Genomic DNA, 20,822 nt, shown 5'->3' with positions numbered 1-20,822 from the left:
GCCTCCTTCATTTCTCCTATCCTTTCTCCACACAAATTACAAGTTGGAATATATAATGCGTTCCTTTTGTTGCACAAGCAAACACAGGGTTTCTTATCATTACAGATGTCCCAAATGCCAAGGTCAGCTACCTGGGGAGGAAGACTTCAAGACAAACTGCCCCGTGCTTTCAATTTCAAAAGTGTTTCAGTTGATTGAGATGGTCCAGACGTCTGTCAGCAGCGCCGACGGTGACTACAGCTGCTTAGGCTTTCAAGATGTGACCCCTCGTTATTGAATTGGCTGTCTTAATTTGAGCTTGAAAAAGGGAGGGGGGGGGGGACGTCCCCTGGCATCCTGAGGTTGTGCTGGCCAAATAACACTAAAGGAAAGGGGAATCAATGGAAGCAGGCTATCGATTCAACCCCAGCATGGATAACAGATACTCTCCTCACAGCCCATTTAACACACGGAGGCCTTTGTCAATCAGGTTTTTATTGACAAGCGTGATGATAAGATGGCTTGAAAGAGACGAGACAAAGGACTCGCAACAGAAAGTGTAATTGCTCCAACATCAAACAACTTCTGGCTGGGGAATTTAGCCTCTTTCATTGTTGCAGCCCCCGAGGAGCAGACACGTGAGTCTAATTAGAGATTCATCTACTGTACCTGTCGACCCCCGAACACACACACACACACACACACAATGCTGCGTCCCTGCTACCTCCTCCAACATAATTTGAAGGTTTGTGGCAGCTAACTTTCCTCTAACGTCATTGAGCTTTCACATGTCTGAAAGATTTGTAGACTGCTTGTCAAGTAGTTGTGATGTTGCTGCAAGGAAGGCGGAGGGGGATGAGGGGCGGCGGGATCCACATCAGCATCTGTTCCTACACCTGTCCCGCCTGTCACTCTCTGAGATACACCATTAGTAAGGTGAATTCACGCAAATATGTTTCGAGCAATTAAAAGTTTATCATTTACAAGCTACAGGTCGAATGTTTCTTTTGAGTAATTGCAAATTAGAGCATCCTTTTGCTGTGAGACATCCGTTTTCTTCAGGCCTAGAGGTGGCAGGTTGAGTGCACTTGAAGTTGAGTCACATCACCACGCTGGCCTCTAATAATTGGTAAATCCGGCCACATGCTTGTGATCATAGCCTGTAGTCCTGCAGGCTCTGAGGCTGTGGCTCAGGGCAAAGAAAGACCAACGCTGGGGGGATAATTACTCTCTTATCAAGCTCCTTTTAACACTTTGACTGTGGCCCATTCACGGAGAGAGGCAGGCTGTGATGGCAAGTAATGAATTATGTGGAGGTAATGGTGAAGGATGGAAGCAGCCCTGATGCACCACCACCATCATCATCATCACCCTGCTGTCCTCAGAACTTGAATCCACTCGGACTGTATGTATTACCCTCATCGCGATGCACTTGCTCGCCCTCCCGCTATCTCACTCGTTAAAAAAAGAGGAAAAAAAGAGGGTGGGGGAAGAAAAGCTCTCTGTGTTGAGGCGGGCGCTCATTCATCCAGCGGCTCTCACTGCAGAGGGGGGGATATCACCGCTCACACGCAACGACTGGTGAGAATCCAGAAGAAAAAGCAGCCGTGCCACAGAGGGGATCGCGCTCGGGATGGAGAAATGCACCTTCTGCGCTCAACCCCTGGACGTACGCGTGAGCGCGCGGGCACCCTCACAATGAACTCCTCCGTGTCCGCGCGTCCGCTGCTGCAACTTCCCACCGAGGAGCGGGTGGATGCTCCGGCGCGGCGGGATCGCCTCGCGAAATAAAGTTGGGCGAGAGCAGGGATCAAGTTGGAGGAGCGCTCGGAACAAAAGGGCTCGACGCGAGTTCGTGAATTCGGCCGGATCGCTGAAGTGGAAGTGGAGAGACTTATTCTTGGGAGCGCGTCATTTGGTCCTCACTGTAGAGTCAGGTACGTGTCTTTTCAGTGTGGTAAAATATTTCATTAATTATTGCTTTAGTCTATTTAACTCGAGTTGAAGAGCAAATGTATTCTTTCTGCCCTCCAAATCTGCGCGACGCACTACTTTTTCATCCCTAAAACGTGTGAAACTGTAACATTGCCACGGTCTGTCCTCCTCTCAGTCCGGAGAGAATGAGGTGTCGCTGGGTGAAGCATGAGCTATCAGAGGATCAGTCATAAGCGGCTGTCTCTGCTATGGGAGGGGGCTGCTCTCAGCCTCTGGCTCTGCTGCTGCTGCTGGACCTCCAGGGCCGCCGCCGGAGCCGGAGCCGCAGCCGGTCAAGGCGACGGCGCCCCCGTCTCCCTGGGCTGGCTGCTGTCGGATAAAGGGCCCTTCCACCAGTCCCTGGAGTTCACGGAGGCTGCGGAGAGGTACCAGCAGGGCTTCAGCACCAGATACAAGATCTACAGGTGAGCCAGGTGGAGAGCTCTGGGTGCTTCTGCTGAATGTGTAGTTCTGGTGCATGCATTTATTATGTCTCTTCCAGAGCTGTGAGTGCTCGCAGGTTTTCGGTTCACGCAGCATGCCGCTGGATAATGTCACTGATGAGCACTTTGAGCCAGAGAGGAACTAATCAGGGAAAGCAGCTGCTGTAGTGTTTGGATTGAAAACCTGCACCCTCTCAGGATGGCCCCCACAGGTATCGCACCTGCACTGAATTAGTTGCAAAGCTGGTGAGCAAATCTGAAGAACTGCTGTAGTGATGCAAAGTGAGCCCTTTGCTCCTGCCTTTAAGTATTCTGGCTGATCAGGGAAATGAAGAGAGCATCCTCCCTGTTCAGGGTTTGACATTTGATAAGTCTTTGATTTTTGATATGAACGGTTATTGCTGGTGTTTCAAAGTGACCCCTGCAGCAGGAGTTCATCCCATGGCAACGTGTGGACAGTTGCTTCCTTTCACTGACTTCCTGCAGTGTCCCTGAGCTGCACTCAGCTGCTGCTGCCTTTGTCTAAATATTCTTAAGCTTTTTTATTGTTCCTGCTTTGTTGCAACTGTTTGTATCCAACATGTCAATCGATGCACCAGTCACACGTCTTCCTCTGTTTAAGTTCCAAATCAGATGGGTCTGAATTAGCTATATTGGTATTTATACTACAATATTTTTGTGTCCATGATTTTGTTGCAGTATCTACAGTTGTTAGGGTCTTATTTAGCATTTTGGTGACTTATCAATGCTTCATCCCTGTGGTGGACATTGCCAAGTGTTTACCAGAGTGAAAAGATATTTTATGGTCTGCATCTGTAGGTTTATAAATCAATAGGCCCATTATCTCCTCTCAGAGATCTTTTAGGCTGTGGTGTTTATCTCTTACAGACACCTGCATTTTCTTTTTCAATGGACCTGCTGCATAAATGTCCCGATAGCCCCCTGACTTGAGGCTTCTTCTCTTCCAAGCCTCCTCCATAATCAGTGAAAATCATTGAAAGTGACAAAGGGGCGGACAGCTCGGACTGTCGAAGGTGGCCACCATCTGTATTGGCTGGCTGACACCTCGCCACCCGAGGGTCTTTTACCCTGAAGCAGCAGCAACCTGTAAGCTGCCTGCTCACATTTCTTACCCGATGGCGGTTTTAAGGATTAGGGATTTTAAGGATGAGTCCAAAATGAGACCCAACCGAGATACAAAAAAAAAAAAAAAAAAAAATCCTGCTGTAACAAGATAATGGCCGACAGGAGAGTCAATATGAGCCAGTTTTCGCTACCTTTGCCTATTTTGACCTATTATCCAATGTCTTGTATGAGATTATACGAGGAAAAGAAACAACTGTGGAGACACAGAAGCCATTTATTCTTAGAAATATGTCATAACTATATTTTACACAGTCCCCACAGAGTTCCAGATGCTCCATATTTTTCTATGTGCTCTTAAGTAGCCCGGGGGCCTAAAGTGCTATTCTGCTCCTCTGACCTCTGTAATAGCGGAAAAACCATCAAGTGGCTGTCAGTCATGCAGCATGTGATTAAGCTGCTCCCTACGTTTGCTCCTTATGTAATTGTTTCCACCCCTAAGAGTTGTTTTCATCACTATTGATTGCTATATACAGTACATACAGCAAGTCTTTATGTTAGCTATCCAAGCATGTTCCTGCAACAAACACCCCTCTGTCTGCAATATGTGCATGTTGCTGGAGTCGCTGAGGGCGAAACCCTGGGCTGGATCCACAACACCCATCTGTCCACCAGGGACGGACACTCAGCCTGTCCCCTCGTTATGATGATTGGCTGTAATGACACACTCCACACTGTCCCGGTTCCCCAATTATTTCGCTGCCGATCATTTTTTCTCACGGCGGTGATTTGATTGCCTCTAAGAAGGAGAGGGAGGTGCACAGAGCTGCCGGCAGCACTGTGGGAGAGGTAGACATGAACCGATGCTGTGGAGGGAGGGAGAGGAGCAGCAGCATCTCCCAGCCTGCTGGCGAATAGCTAGAGTTCAGCGAGCCTTGTGTCCAAAGGGCACGAGCTAACAAATGATGGCAGCTGATGATGTGGGCCTTTATTTTGGTTTCTCATCTTTCTGTTGCTGTGGGAGTTGCAGCGCTGCATTGCAATAAGCTCTGTTTTACCCGCGCAGGAGTTATTTAAAGCTGCGACGAGCTTGTTCACAACAGCAAGCCCTACAACAGATTCCCAGCCAGGGGGTAGCCTACTTCTGCAGCTGAAAGGTGGTACGTGGAAATGTTGTGGAGCAGCTCAGCTAATTTGAACAAGTAGGAATTATAATTCAATTCACTTTAGCCTTATTTCAGACTCATAGGCCCATATCATAATAATAATACACTTTATGTCCACATATTTGTCGTAAGGAGGAAAATACAATTGTTGTGATGCCGATCATTAGAGTATATACTGTTCCAGTTAGCAATAAGCTTGACTCTGTCCAAAGGCAACAAAATCTGCCTACCAGTACCTCTGGTAAACAACACGTGATATGTTGTTTGCTAATCTAATGCTAATGAACTTCTGGCGGTAGCTTCATCTTTACTGTTAAGATTTGAGTGTGATATCGATGCACTCATGCAACTTTCTGCAGGAAGAAACGAATCCTCTTAAAATCAGCTGCGTAGAACTAACTGAAATAACTATTCCAGAAGTTTGTTTCTACGCTCCCTGTTTTCTTTCCAGCAAATTTTCCAGGAAAATTACAGACATGGGGAAAAAAAGTGACTTTTATTTACCAGCATAAAGGTCTAAAAGCAATTTCAGGCTGCAGAAAGAAAAAACAAAACAAATAGATTGCTAAAAAAAAAAAAAGTACAGAAAGAAAATAACAGGGACGTGACCTCGGAGTCCTCAGCAGTTGCCGCAGCCATGGCTACGATTAAGAGTGCAGCAAAACTAGTCAGCAAGTGAGCAGAGAATTTGAAATGGAAAGGTGAAAGTGAGCAAATGGTTGAAATGTAGGGCTCCTCAGGCGATGCAACATTCCAGCTTCGTCATGTGTTAATGATGCATGTGCACGTGTGTGCGGTCAGCTTACAGTGTCCGTGCCTCACCGTACGTAACGAGCATTCGCCTAATCCTTTGCTTTCAGCGCTGCTTGTTAAAGAGCCGCCTGGGGCCCGGTGCACCACCTAAACCAAGTGAGCAAATGTCTCTGTGCGTGTGTGTGTGTGTGTGTGTGTGTGTGTGTGTGTGTGTGTGTGTTGTGGCGTCTCCAGGGAGTTTGGTCGATGGAAGGTCAACAGCCTGGCGGTGGAGAAGCGGGACGGTCCTGGTGGCAGCGGAGGCCTGGCTCTGCCTCTCGACCCCGACTTCATGCACACCATCCGCCAGCTGGGGCGGCGGCCAACCCTCCAGACGATTACAGAGAGTCTAATAAAGAAATATGGCACCCACCTCCTCCTCTCTGCCACTCTGGGAGGTACAGTAGAGTATGCAGAGCTTCAAAGCAAGCCCAATTCACAGAGCTTCTAATGTGATTTTTTTTGTTTTCTTTTTTTCAGCACATGGGGCACCAATTTTACCGTCTGTTGCTTTCTAAACAACAAAGCATATAATAATTTCTCTGGATCAGTGTTTTTTGGCTCGCAAATACAATTAAATCGCTGTGGTTTAGTGTGCAAGAAATAAATTAGAGAAAGCAGTGATAGATTTAATATTTTTGTTTGGCCATCAAAACAGCATCGAACACAATTACTTACACTTTATTAGTGAAAGTGTGGGTTTGCACTAAGAAAATAACACAGATTTGAAGGAACTATCCAAATGTAGATTTTGTTGAGAACAAGGATTGGCGATGCAACGCAGGATTAATTTTGATGTTTGCCGTACTTTTATCTTATTCCCACAAATAGAGTAAGCTTCCAGAAATCGACAGCAAACATACGGTTTGGCTGTAATTATCTCAGAACTGAAGACAAAGCACTTCTTTATAGTTTCACCATTTCATACCAGCGTTCAAAAATCTCTCAGGCAGCAGTCCATCAAGACAAAAGGTACAATCAAGTCCCCTGTCAGTGAACTCAGCAGAACACAGACATTTTTAATAAGAGGAGGAACACCTGGAACAACTCTTCATCTCCTGCTTTTGCAAGATGAGAAGAGAGGTGTTAAGACTAGCTCCAACTGAAGCAGATATCTGTCGCACGCAAATGCTCAAACGCCTGATGTGACCTGTGTTTAAGTTCGCTTGGCAAGGTCATCCAGCAGCCGTGACAGTTATGACTTCAGTCCTTTTCATGACTTGGTTGTAAAGCCATCAAACTTCATAGGGAGCAGGTCGAGGTCGCACACAGAGTGTATAACTTTGACACGGCTGCTTTCTTTTAACACTCATATCTATGAATCATGTTTGGACGCACCATTTGTAAGAGCTTTCGAAGGCGCTCACAGGCAGTGTCACCCCGCCGATTGAGATCGGAATGACTTCTCATACGACTATTTTCTGATCTGCCACAGGAAACAAACTGCACTTTGCTGGAGGTTTTTTTGTTAAACCAAAAGTCAACATTGTTTTTTTCCCTCACCCTGGCCAGGCAGGTTTGTGCCTAAACCTTGAAGCAAACGACAGCTGCAGCAGTCGCAGGTCAGATAAGAGCCACATGAATCATTTCTGTGACGGTCCCGTTTAGCGGTTTTAAACGCCACTGACAGCCGATGTCGTCCTGCCAATAGAGGCGATAGATCTGAAAGCACTTGTGTCGTTTTGGAAGGCAATTTGATCATGTAGTCTGGAGAACTCGTGTGCCTTAATAATGGCCAGCCATCTGGCTAGTGCCAGTTAGCAAATAGATGTAAGCAGAAATAAATTGGCTTGAAGGCTTATATATTTTTTCTTCCTGTCAAATTGGGAAGCTTTGAATAAGATCAATATGACACTTCAGGCAGAAGTTTCTCAGATTAAACTAAATCACATCTTTAGGGAAACATGAAAATACACAGAAATCTTTGGCTGATTGACGGCTTATTACAGCTGAAGATTTCAGGCATTGGTCGTTCTTCGACTGGAACACGTCTGGAGGTGGATGATACTGTTTACCTGTGTATTTACTGTATATCCATCTCCTCAGCACGGCACAGAGGCTCTGTCACAGCTAAATGTCACCTTGCATGGAGCGACGCTCCCAAAGTGCTAGTGGCGAGGGACCAGTTTGGGAAAAGGGCCAATGAGACGTGTATTGACAAAATGGCCTTGACATGCTGTTGAAGTTAAGGGAGGATTTAATGTTGTTAATGTTTGCTAAAGAGCACCTACTGCGAACACACCCCGCGCTTCGAAATGTTGGCTGAAGCCTCGCGCACTGGCTGGATTTCCCTGGTAACTGAGCCTTTCATGAAAAAGACCCAGGCTTATTTAATGACCTGTTAGTTATGTAGGTCACAGTGTGGACACTATGCTTTTGCTTTCGCCTGCAAATGTAATAACCCACAGCTGAATGTAGCAATTTCACACAGTTTCTCTGGAGCACCCGTTGAACATTGTGCTGAGGAATGTGGGAGGTGTTGCAAAAGGAGCGGCTGTGGATGCAGAAGTCAGAGAGAAAGTCAGAAACAACAGCAAAAAAAAAAAAGTGAAAGTTTTCAAGGTTAGGATTTTACTCCGACAGCTTACTGTACAGCTGTCAAACATAATGTGGGAAAAGACTCCGTGAGTCTGTGGGGGTATTAGTTATGGAATAATTGTTAGAGATGTTTCCAAGTGTAGAGCATAGTTGTCTGCCGGAGAAGCAGTGCTGACCTGAGATCTGCTTTGTTTTGAATGTACTTATTTTGTTGTGCAGTGTAATTAAACATAATTGAAATAATTAAGGGAACTCGATCAATGATCTTGAATAATCTTTCCGTCCCCGAGGATTTTTAATAGATGCAGAGACCTTGTCTGTGCCTTTTCCTCCAATCATTCAAACCATCAGTTCCCCCACAGCACTTAATCACTGCTGCGCTTTTCTCTCCGATCTGAAAAGATACTAATGAAAGGTGATTAGTGCTGCTCTGTCAGAGCTAATGAAGCTCTCGTTCCCTCTGCCTGACTGTCACCAGGGGAGGAGGCACTGACGATATTCGTGGACAAGAGGAAGCTCAGCCAGGAGTCTTCGCCCTCGGGGGGCGAGGGCGGCCGTAGCAGCGGCAGCGGCAGCTCAAACGCTACGGGGACAGTGACCCTTGAGGCCCTCCACCAGCTTGCTGCGTCCTACTTCACCGACAGGGAGAGCACCCTGCGCAGGCTGCACCACCTCCAGATCGCATCCACCGCCATACGGGTATGTGGAAGTCAGGCTAGCTGTAAATACAGCAGCGGGTGCTGGTTGAAGTTAACCCATTGTTGCTGCTATGCTACCCCAGTGATTTTTAGTGTGTACATACAGGCCTGCATAATTCTGCAACATTCATAGATTAATTGTGTTTACTGTGAGACTCAGATCAGTGATGGAGGAAGTATCCAGATCATCATTTACGTCATTATGGTGGTTAATCTTCTCGCCTCGCTGAGGTGATGTAGAAGAGTACTCCCAGTTGTGTCAGCTGCTGGGTGTGGTTACAGGTACAACAGACTTGAAACTTCAACCGGAGAGGCAGAAAAACACAGTTTTTCAGTGTGGTGTTCAGTTACTCTTATATTATTCTCTTATTGAATCTGTTTAATTGTGTTGGCGTGAGCAGTGCTGTTTATGTTGTTGTACTGTATGTACTTGGTTGAGGTGGAGTTAAGTTAAACAGCTTTTATACAGCGGGGTAGTTTCATCTGCAACTATAATGCATATTTTACAGTCAATAGTCATAAGACTTAATCTGGAAAGTAACCACTAACCATATATTTATCAAATAAATATAGTGCAACAAACATACGATATTTCTCTCAGATAGAGGAAAGAAGAAGTATTAAGCAGCATAAAATATAAATACTCAAGTCAAGTACAAGTACCTCAGAAGTGTACTTAAGTACAGTGGTAGATTCTGTCACAACATGCAGGTTTAAACTCACAACACTTTGGTAGCTCAACTTGAAGGTGCACAAACAAATCCTTTAAATCCAGCTCAAGGAACTTATTTCCATAACTTCTTTAATCAGGTGGGATTAAGAACAAATGCTTATTTGCAGAATTGGCCTGACGCTCGGAAATTCACCTGCTGTTGCTGCAGAGGTGCTGCAAGACTGGCGCACCTTTATCCCCCTTCAGAAAGCTCACATGTGCAGAAGGAAGTGGGATGATTTGATTTGTATCAGACTTTTACAATAAGGAGGTTGAACGCTAACCGGCCATTATAGACTAACTGACCGACTGCTGAAGCAGCTGAAGACAGTACTACAAGATACAAGGTTTCTAAGGTATCACCCCCCCGCTAGAAAGCTTTAAAGAGGAGAGTGAAGAAGCAGAACAGGGCAGCAGTCATGCGTCCTGTACTATAAAACACCAATCATCCATTTTATCATCTGAAGTGGCTATTAGAGTGTATGCATTAATCAGCCCGGGGGCAAACGTAGATGCTAAAGTGAGTAGCCACTGATGAAGACAAGTGCCCCCCCAAAACTGAGAACGTGTTCCTATGGTTATGCATCAGCCTGATGGATTAGACATATCATTCCATTAATTTCCAGCCAGGCTGACTTCCATTCATTTGCCACTTTGCAGTGTGTGTGGAGTTCTGGCAGATTGAGGATCAGAGCGAGAGAAAGAGAACGAGCTGAGGGAGATGAATACTACATCTTATGAGTTATGTAAAGCAGCACCTGTGATAGCATGGCCATTCATTAAAATCGCATATGGTGGTGGAGATTCAGTGCGAAATAGGAAGGATTCTGAGCATAAACATATGCTAATACGCAGTAAGTTATGTGTTTTTGTGTTTCGGTGTGTCAGAATTTCTAATTTAAATGTCAAGATTAATTACAGTTCGAAATCATTTGAGCAGAGAAGTGGATCGGCTTAAAGTTTTCCAGTCAGAGGGAAGTTGATTTCTTCTCTCAGATCTGAACAAATTATTCTGTCTGAGGAGAGAAAGCTTTCTTATTGAAGACCTTTTCAATATTACTCCACAGTGATTCATTGCATTCAAAATTCATTTGAGGCATAAAATGTCTTTGATAAAGCTTTTTATCTTCTTTTGACCTTTTTTTTTTTTGAAAACACACAAGTAAACAACAGCAACAATAAAATGAGTCAATACATCCAGTTCATGTCAAAGTGACGTGACTGCTGACTGTCGTACTACACTGAGATGATCCCCTGTCCTGTTGTCTGTATTTTAAAGGGGGGACATCCAAACTCAAGAGACGGCACAACTGGCATAGCTGTGTCACAGCGAGCCGTCTCTCCGTCAGACAGAAATAATGAAACGTTCTTTCGATATGCTCACAGGTGACGGAAACCAGAACTGGGCCCCTCGGATGCAGCAACTACGACAATCTGGACACGGTCAGCTCCGTACTGGTTCACAGTCCGGAAAACAAGGTCCAACTACAAGGTAAACTCTGCTCGTTAGTGTGGGGTGGTCTCGCACTGCAGCATTTAACATGACAAATCCTTTTTTAATATCACTGAATGTTCATGAAAAGGTTGACAAAGATTTGTAGAAAATTGGATTTCTTTTTTTGGGGTTGGTATTTAAAGGATAATTTGATATTTTGGAAAACTTCCTTGCAGCTAGAGTTAGATGAGACGGCTGATACCGCTCTCGTGTCTGCAGTTCAACACGTCCTCACACCTAAACGTCTGAATAGGCTGATTGCCAATCATTCCCAAAACAACACACAGTGTATCACCGATGGAGAGTACCAGCGAAAGGCCGGGACCTCGTCGTACCGGACCTTCATCCTCACGTCATTAACGTTGTGAAACAGCTGCAGTTTGTGTAGTTGGTTAGTTTTAGGAAAAAAACATGGATCAAAATGAGAATGTTACTGTTACGTGTACGTGATGTGACTTAAGGAGGATGCAAGTTCAAATCAGTCAACACTGAGTTGTGGTTTTACAAACAGCCCTGTGCTTTTCTGACCCATCCATCCACCCCACTTTCCCCCTATAGGCAGACTTTCTTGCTGTTTTTACTACGTCACCTGACTTCCTCTTTTGAACCCAATAAACGTACATATGAGTCGCAATCACCTGCTTGCACAGTAAACCTACGTTACCATTTTTCTGGTGAGGAGAACCTGTTAATACAAGGCTGCAGCCAGCAGCTGTAGCTTAGCACAAAGGCTGAAAACAGGAGGAAGCAACTACAACAGCAACTGATAACATGAGACATAACGTGTTAGTCAGTGAGGGGTGGAGTTGGTGGTTGGCAGACTTTGCAGCCTTTGGACAGAGCCAGGCTAGCCTGTCTCTGATTCTTTTTGATGAGTTAAACTAAGATGCAAAAGTGGTGTCGATCTTCTCTTCTAACTAAAGTGATGAGCGTGCTTCACAAAATGTCAAACTATAGGTTTACAGGAGTGTTCTCAAGAAATCCCATAAAACAAACAAAACCAAAAATGTATGAGAGCTTTTCTCGAGCCTCTCTGACTTCCCTAACCCGAGGCACTCAGCCCGAAGCCCACTGTCCACTACTAAAGACATTAGTCTTTAAAATCTTTTTTTTTACAGAAAGCTTAGAAATGTCTGGAACCGTGGACACTGTGCTCTTAAGCCAACATTAATCAAACAGGAGCAAATAGGACATTTGGGGGGGGGGACTATCTTCAACTGTGGATTAAAACAAATGTGGTTCATTTGTAAGTATTTACAGCAGCGGGACAGTGTGTGAGGGAGTCAAAATAAACAACAGTCTGTGTGTGGTCGTGGTCCTGCCAGAACATGTCTCCCAGGGCAACAGTGTGGCTCTTTTATTTGGTTTAAATGGTTTTCAGTGGTGGTCTGTGGTGGGGGGAAGAGGGATGTTAGGCTATAGTTAGTTAGTTATTAAGTTCATTCTATTGTCGGCTTTGGTCTTGTCATGGCTTTCGCTGATGATACGAACAATATAGAATATTGCCGACCTTATCCTGTAACATGTTTGTAACTCAAGTGTAATAATTTATTCTTTATGTGACCTCAGCCCGTCCTCATGTCGTCTTTCTCCCTCCGCAGGGCTGCAGGTCATCCTACCAGGCTACTTGCAGAGCCGCTTCATTCAGGCAGCTCTGAACTACATCGGCTGTAAATCTGAAGGTCAGTTTGTGTGCCAGAACAGCGACTGCTGGTGCGAGTGCAGCGTGGACTTCCCCCAGTGTAACTGTCCTCACTCTGACCTGGACACTCTGGAAAACAACCTGCTGCGCATCAGAGACGCCTGGAGGCTGACCAACCAGGAGTTTGAGGAATCCGGTGAGTCAAGGATTTTAATTCGCTGTGACCTCCAGAATGGGATTTGAAAATGTCAGCGTGAATGGTTCTTTCAAAAATCCGCAGGTGGAACATCGGCTTTTAAAATCTTTCTCAGAATTCAGGACTTCAGGAAACAGATTGTTTTTACTGTAAAGGATAATACGCTTGGATTTAAGAACTAACATTAAAAAAAGATTTTGTTCTAAATGCATTCTTGGCTGTCAAACACTGCCAGACACTGAATCAAGAGAGCTGTCAGTCATTGTGTCAAATCAGATGATGGTTCTGATGCTCACTAGGTGCTCAGGGCTGCAGTGTATGAAAACACACACACCTTTTAAAAAGTCCATCTGTCAGCACCAAAGTGACTTGAAGAGCCAAATAAAAACGGTGTAATTAAAGGCATAGTTTGACATTTTAGGAAATACACTTGTTTCCTACTTACCAAGAGTAAGATGAGAACCTGACAAGCTCTCATATATCTCGACTGTAAATGTCAAACATGTGACATCTTGTTTGTTTAATCTATACAAAAACCCAAGTGTAAAAATAGTCTGAACAGAAACACAGGAAACACAAGAAATGAGATACAACGCTTCAATAGTGAGCTTTAGAGGTGGGTTTTGTCTCCTTTGGACAGAGCCAGGCTAGCTGTTCCCCCCTGGTTCCAGTCTTTATCTAGCTTTTTATTTACCGTGCAGACATGAGAGTGGTATCAGTTTCTCATCTAACCTTCAGCAGGAAAGCAAATTGTTTACCAAAATGTCAAACCAAGCAATATCAGTGATTGAAACAATGCCAATAATGTTAAGTTCTCATAATGGAAAAGGATACCTCCGCATTTTATCCAAGTAAAAAGGTAGACCAAGACACACCAAACAATACAAAGAAGATGAGATAAACTAAGGATATGAAAACATAATGGCAGAATGCTGACCTATTGCTTTAATGCGATGACCTTACTACTGCAGCTGAAGCACCACGGAGCTTCTCATGATTGGTGGGCGACTGTAACTGTACCACTGTGGGGCTCTTTCATTGATTGACGTTGACTGGCAGACCTGGTGTGTAAGGGCACGCTTCCTCATTCATGGCTCCTATTGCAATTTGCCTCAGCTCTTTGCACTTAAAAGGGGCAACAATGCAAATAACTGAACCAGCAATGACACAAAGCACCGGGCAATGGCGCACCTTTGACACAGGCTCCTGTGGTGTTGATACCCAGGGGCGGGGTTCAGGTTTGTGTCTATATTGGTATTTTAAATGAAGCCTGTTTCTATATTTATAACACTTTTGACAGTGAGTGACTGTGTGCACGCTGTCACGTGTGCACTTACGTGCAAATATGTTTGTGCTTCTGAGACGACAATTGCAAATGTGCCACGGATGAAAAAGTTTCCTCCTGCAAGCCAGGTAACCTCTCAGAGACACGTCACTTTTTTGTCACGCTTGACATGAGTGATTACGGTTGCGGTTGAACCGGACTTACTTTCACATTGTTCAGGCAGCAATTATGCTTTCAGCGTCTCTCAAGCCTTATTAAGGACTAGTTGCTTTGAAGGTGCACTGTCCTGTTTGTTGACAACACTTTATATATATTAATAGAGAATCTATTCACAGAAACTAAATATGACAGGATTTTGTTCTCTGACATGCTGATGAGACGAGGAAACTTCCCTCCGAAGAACATCAAAATAGCAAAACATGCTTTCTTGGCATGTTTCAGCTGTTATTTCTCCTCTTGAGCTGTTTGCTTTTCTGGGACAAACAGTGGGGAGAAGACAGTTGCTGTTGTTTTTTAAATTGTTACCCCGTGGCTGATAGCCGCAGGCAGAGTTTACTTATTCATGTTCTCTTTCCTACCAGAGGAGTTCCAAAGCTTCGTTGGGAAACTGCCAACCCATTACGCTGTAAACACATCTGTCGTGGAACACTTGTGGAGGACCGATGCCAGCTTGCCCCAGCGCTACAGGCAGCTGGAGGCCAGTAGCGACCAGCTTTTCACCAAAGCTCGCCGCACCGCTAACAAGCTCTTCAGCCTCAGCAAGAGGTGCCGGAAACAGCCCAAAATAGTCCTGCAGAGGCCGAGGTAAGAGGCCGATCGGGAACAAGAGAGGGGAATATTTATGCTGCAGCCAGTTAACCCAAGGTGCTCCCCAAAACTTATAATTATGAAAATGATTTATGCGCCAGGCGTCGGGAGAAAGCGGCGGAGCGAGACGGCACTTATTAGAAGGCACTTGAGGAAAAGTGGTGGTGGAGTGAGGTGAAAAGTGCTGACAGGAGCAAAGCTGCTTCTTCTGTTAAAGCGGGGGAAAGACAAACCGGATCGCTGTCGGCCAAACAGACGTCTGCAGGATAGAACTGCACCACAATCAGTCCATCTTAAAACTGCTCACATGACAATCTGTTTATTTTACCAGGATCAGGAAGTCATGTAAGCTGCTGTGGGCTGTCGATAGTATCTATCCCTGTATTTTTTACTGTTCCAGCTGCTGTTTCAGCAGCGCTCCCACCTGGACACTCAATTTCAGCAGCCTATCAGAGCCTCGGTCATAATTTGGCCCAGATTTATGCCTCTCTCATGAACACTCCATGTTGATAGCTATTTCTGGCAGGGAAATTAACTAAATGACACAATCCATCAGCTCACTAGTCAAATGCAGGCACTGCCTCCTCAGTCCACAATCCAATTACACCTCTTTATCACACCCCTTCTGCTCACACAGAAAAGAATTCAATGGTGGTTTAGGGTCACCGGGAAAGTCGGGTTTTTGGTGTGTCCCTGCGAAACAGAATATTTGTATCTTATTTATTTGCTTTTTACATTGAAATTGTATTAGCATTTTTATTGTGCTGCGTCCACTATAAAACGTTGTATAAACTTTATGGAGTTACAAGACATTAAGATGGATGGATGCATTGGTATGTGCATCTGTTTGTGTGTGTGTGTGTGAGTCTGTGTGTGTCATCACCACCCATCTGCACCAGGAAGGGGAATTCAATGGATTAAAATATTCATTTTGATCTGATTTTGCTTCTGAAACTCCATCTGAGTCAGAGCTTGGCTAAAATTGTTTTCGTTTCACATCAAAACAACACTTTTTTTTTTTTTGTGAAAGGCAGGATTAATCTTCTTTGGCAAAACATTTCCTTCATTGCATGAATCACAAAAACATGAAAAAGACTCGTCTTGACAAATATGAATTAGATATCCTATAAAAGCCAGCACAGCAGCGTAGTATCTCTAAGCCTGAAGTGTTTATCACAACTGTCACCTCTTCCTCAGGCCTCTGAACTTCTGGTCGAGCTACGCCCTCTCCATCTTATACTGCAGTGAGAACAACCAGGTTGGTGTTTACAGTGACGAGAGCCGCAGCTGCTCCTGCCCCTTTAACCATCCGCCTTGCCAGGGCCTCATTCCCTGCTCCGTGGGCGACGGCCCCCGCTGTGCATCCTGTTCCACGGAGAACCGGACACGATGCTCCAGCTGCAACCCCGGCTTCACCCTGACCCAGGGAGCCTGCCGGCCCGCCGTGCCCGACCCCACGGACCCCTACCTGGGCTTGGAGAGTGACCGGGACCTGCAGGATCTGGAGCTGCGCTACCTGCTCCAGCGGCGAGACCCACGCATCGCTCTGCATGCTGTGTTTGTGAGCAATGACGTGCGCGTTAACACTTGGTTTGACCCGTCCTGGAGGAAAAGAATGCTGCTCACCCTCAAGAGCAACCGGGTGAAGTCCAACCGTGTTCATATGCTCCTTGGACTCGCCCTGCAGTTTTGCCTCACCAGAAACAGCACTCTGGAGCCGGCGTTGTCGCTGTTTGTGAATCCGTTCGGGGGCAGCCACTCAGAGAGCTGGACCATGCCTATAGGTCAGCACGGATACCCTGACTGGGAGCGGACCAAGCTGGATATCCCCTTGGACTGCTTTAATTGGACACTGACTCTTGGAAACAGATGGAAGAGCTTTTTTGAGACGGTTCATTTCTACCTGAGGAGTCGTATCAGGGACTCTGGAGTGGCAGGAGGGAACAAGAACATGACGATGTACTATGAGCCACTGGAGGCAACGGAGCCGTCTAACAACATCGGCTACATGAAAGTGAACAGCATGCAGCTGTTCGGATACAGCGTGCACTTTGACCCAGAGGCGATCCAGGACCTGATTCTGCAGATAGACTACCCGTACACTCAGGGATCGCAAGACTCTGCCCTGCTGCAGCTGGTGGAGCTGCGCTACAGGGTTAACCGTCTCTCGCCTCCAGGGGCCCCACACGTGGATCTGTTCGCCTGTCTGCTCCGCCACAGACTCAAACTGTCCAGTGCAGACGTGACCAGGATACTCACTGCCCTGCAAGCTTTCAGTGCCAGACAACCAAACTACGTGGAGTACGAGGCAAATAAACTGTGCAGTTAAAGGCAACTATTTGATGTTTTGTACTATTTCCTTGCCACAGACAGGCCTGTATCCTTTGTCAGCTGGATCCATTTGTGTCAAGTGCGTGGTTTGTTGTTCAAGGCTTTGTTGTACATACAGTACACTATGTGCAATTAAATTTGATGTTTTTAGCATTCCAGTGAAGTTTTATGGATTAAAGCCCCTAAAAACGTGTTTTCAAATCTTAAGTATTTCACTGTAATATGAAACATTTGTGAATGAACAAGCAGTAATCAGAGAATCAAAGGTTGAGGAACAAAACACCCACAGTCGTCATTCATCAGGACTGCGTGGGTGTGGTTTGATCAGATTTAACAGCGGCCAGCCAAGGCAAGCAGACAATCCGACACCTGTCATCATGTTTTGATTCAAATGTTGCTAAACTGATTGGCGCGTGGAAATGCGTGACACATTTAACCTCGCCGACGAAAAGCAATCACCAAAACACAAACACCAGAATCTCCAAATTTGTTCCAACCTTGGCAGAAAGTATTCTGCTCATGCACGAGCCCATCACTCATAAGAAGCTGATTGAGAAAATAATATGTCAGGTCAGGGTGTGTAATACTTTATTCATGTTACATTTTGATCATTTTTACATAAAATGTTAGCAGGCTACAAAACATTCTCGTAGCCTTCCTAGTTATCTCACTGCAGAGTCGTAGTGGTGTGTGCTGTGTTGTTTTTGCCCATCTGGAGACCCAGAACACAAGGTCTCCATTCTCCATTGAGGGAACAGCCTTGGCACAGATTACTAAGTACATAGCGAGAGAAGGGAGGGTCGGAGCAGCCTTCCCCTGTTCCCCCGCCGTCCCCGTCCGCCATTCACAGTTACTGTGATAGATGAGCTGGGGCGCCGCAGAGACATGCCCAGCATCAAACAACAGTAAGCTAGGTATCAGTGACAAGGATAGTACTCTCGCCCGGCGCCGGAACGAGTTGGACCCTCACAAGAGTGACTCTGACCAAAGGGGAAATCAGCTTTAATCCGCCAAGGGCTGTCAACAGTGGAGCCGCAGGCTAGCAGCATGGGGCGGCTTTTATTAGACTAGCATCTGAAGAGCCTGTTGCAAAGACGTAGCTTCATCAAGATTCACCGGACATGAGATTCCTCCTGAGATTAAAGCCAGACACAATCTGCATTGATGCCATCGTTCAGAACGAATGTGACAAGATTAAAAATTAGCTTCATCAGTTTATGCGGCACAAAATAGATTGGCAGCGCTTAGAATTGTGCTCGGGGTGTTGGTTTCATTACAGGTTTTAGCATCTTCCATAGGCTGCCCTTTATTTTAAAGATTGGTTTTACAGTGTTGTTGACCAGCGGTGTTGTCTCCAGGCTGCAACGCATGCCTTTTACTGGCCGATCAGACATCACAGTACTCTGGTATTGGCTAGTTCGGTCACATCCTTTTAAAAATCCTGTAGTACAACTTTTTTTCTTGTGCTCGCAATTGAAAAAAGTTTTGTTTTTAGCTGTTTATGCGCTGGAAGTAGTGGCAGCAGCAATATTAAAGATGCCAAAAAAATCAAACTGCACAGTGTGTTTCAGGAAGAGGTTGAGTGTGAGAGGAAGATACTGAATCTGGACCATGTCCCAGGAAAGGGTTAATGCCGGTGGTTGGAAAGTGAGCATCTGGTGTGTTTTTAAAAATCTTTCTAACAAGCAAATATTCTGCATCTGGGTGTGAAAAATGTGGTACAGCGTTATTGGAAGCAGTCCAGTGCAGCTCTCGGGTGAGTCTGACGGGGAAAAGAAGGAGTTTGTTGTTATGAACGGCTCTGACTTAGACGGCAGGTTTCAGTGCGAGGACGCACATCTCCTCCTCAGCATGAGTTCGAGAAAGTTTCTGGTGCTTTTGATAGAGAAGACTTTCAGGGAGGTTTTTGTTTTCGATTGATTTGGACAAAATGGATGCTGCATTTGCGTAGTCCAGTAGAAAGCAATTACATAGGAAAACACACGGAGTAAATAAAAGTGTCAGTGTGGCTCAAGGCTTACATTAACTGGCAGCTCCGAGTGCTGAAAGGAAACAAGTCTCCAAAGCGTCCTTTTGAGAGCTTCACTAAACCTCAAGGATTATATGCACAAAGAAAGATGAAGTCACCACTGAGGATACAGAATAAACTTAAAGCAATAGCTCCACATTTTATTCACTTTCTTGAGGAGTTAGATGAGAAAATTGACCACTCTCAAGCCTGTATGCTAAATGTGAAATGAGGCTGGTGGTGGTTAGCTTAGTGTAGCACAGAGGCTAAGCTAATGTTTCACTTTTACATTTCAGTTTTTGTAGTAATTAAACAAATGTGATTTAAGATTTTGTTGGATTTGTTGACAAGTAAACTAGATTTTTCCCCAGCTGTCTGCAGGTTTGTGCTTAACTAAGCTAACTGGCTGCTAGCGCTAGCTTCACATTTGAAATACAAGTGGTATTAATCTTATCAAATGCTCTGCTATTCCTTTAGGACTGAGACTGGACTTTTAGTGTGAAATGGACACAGGTGATCAGGTTTGTCTTACCTGCCCTCTTATGTCTAGGCGTAAGAAGGCCACCGAGGCCTGCCAAACATTTATTTCCTTTTCCTTTTGTTTCAGATGAAGTACTTCATTTGAGTCATTTGTGTTCTATCTTACACAAGCTGCGAGAGACCTTTTCAACATCATACGTCATGATTTATGTCACAAACAAATGTGATAAACTCAGCAGAGACCGTGGGCAACGGCTACGGTTTTAGGTTTTGATGTTGTTGCACAAACACCTCTTGAACTATTTGGATATCATTTTTATTAAGGTATCTTGTACCTGTGCTCTACTTGTTAACAGTCATCAAATGCCTATACGAGCGATATTGGAGACACATTATTGATTGAAACACAAGAAGTCAAATGTACACTGTAAACTAAGGACTGCAAACAAAACTCCCAAGAATATAGATATAGTTTAAATAATTGAATATCCTTGTTGATTCCAGTTAATTAAAACAGCATTATTAATCATATAATCACGTAAAGACAATTTCTAATCAATCAGCAACAGACGCCTTTTACAAATATGAGATGTCGGTTTGTCAGTAGGCAGGCAGAGCGGGGTTTTTCATGGGTTAGTGTAGAGTTTCATGGTTGTTTCTGATTTGAGATGTAATTGGCCCCTGTTAACAACTGCCCCTCTTTCCACAGCATGCAATTCCAGAAATCCAGTTTATTAGTTCAGGAAAATGTTGATAAGAAAACAGACCAGGGAATTATTCCTAAATAGTGCGGTGGCCAGAATGTGAACTTGCTGTTGCAACTGCAAAGAACTGAGACAATGATGAGACAATCCGAATGTTAAATCTGAATTTGATTGGAATAATAACAGACTTGCTCTGTTTATTGTCTTACTAATAGCTGTGTAATGGCCTGCTTCTGGTGTTTACCAGCAGCATGCTGTTTGTGCTCACGCAGGAGCCGACTTGACACTTTTACAGTCCGAGGAAACAGGAAGCTCCTCCGCACTTGCACAGGCCCGGATCTGCATCCTGTCTGTTAGTTCTGTCAATTTAGTTCATCGCACTGATGTTTGGATGTGGCTTTGTTTGGAGTTGCTCATCATACCCTGCAGTGAGTTTCTCAATTCGGTACTTTAGTCTAGTTTTAATGAGATTGACCTCAACACGTTTGA

General features: G+C 44.9%; 1 protein-coding gene across 1 annotated transcript; it reads left to right on the top strand.

The window, feature by feature from the left end:
- The first annotated feature begins 1,820 nt into the window (after nt 1-1,820).
- Nucleotides 1,821-17,139, top strand: LOC121615208 (BMP/retinoic acid-inducible neural-specific protein 3-like). The gene is made up of 8 exons (XM_041949461.1): nt 1,821-1,916; nt 2,090-2,378; nt 5,633-5,835; nt 8,454-8,674; nt 10,772-10,877; nt 12,482-12,718; nt 14,585-14,807; nt 16,008-17,139. Exons 2-8 carry the CDS (start codon nt 2,122-2,124, stop codon nt 17,137-17,139), a joined length of 2,379 nt encoding a protein of 792 aa, XP_041805395.1. The 5' UTR covers nt 1,821-1,916; nt 2,090-2,121.
- Nucleotides 17,140-20,822: the final 3,683 nt, after the last annotated feature.

The sequence above is a fragment of the Chelmon rostratus genome, chromosome 12 (genome assembly GCF_017976325.1).
Source record: "Chelmon rostratus isolate fCheRos1 chromosome 12, fCheRos1.pri, whole genome shotgun sequence".
Taxonomy (NCBI): Eukaryota; Metazoa; Chordata; class Actinopteri; order Chaetodontiformes; family Chaetodontidae; genus Chelmon; species Chelmon rostratus.
Note: the sequence above shows the minus strand (reverse complement) of the source record. Positions and strands in the feature narration are given on the sequence as shown.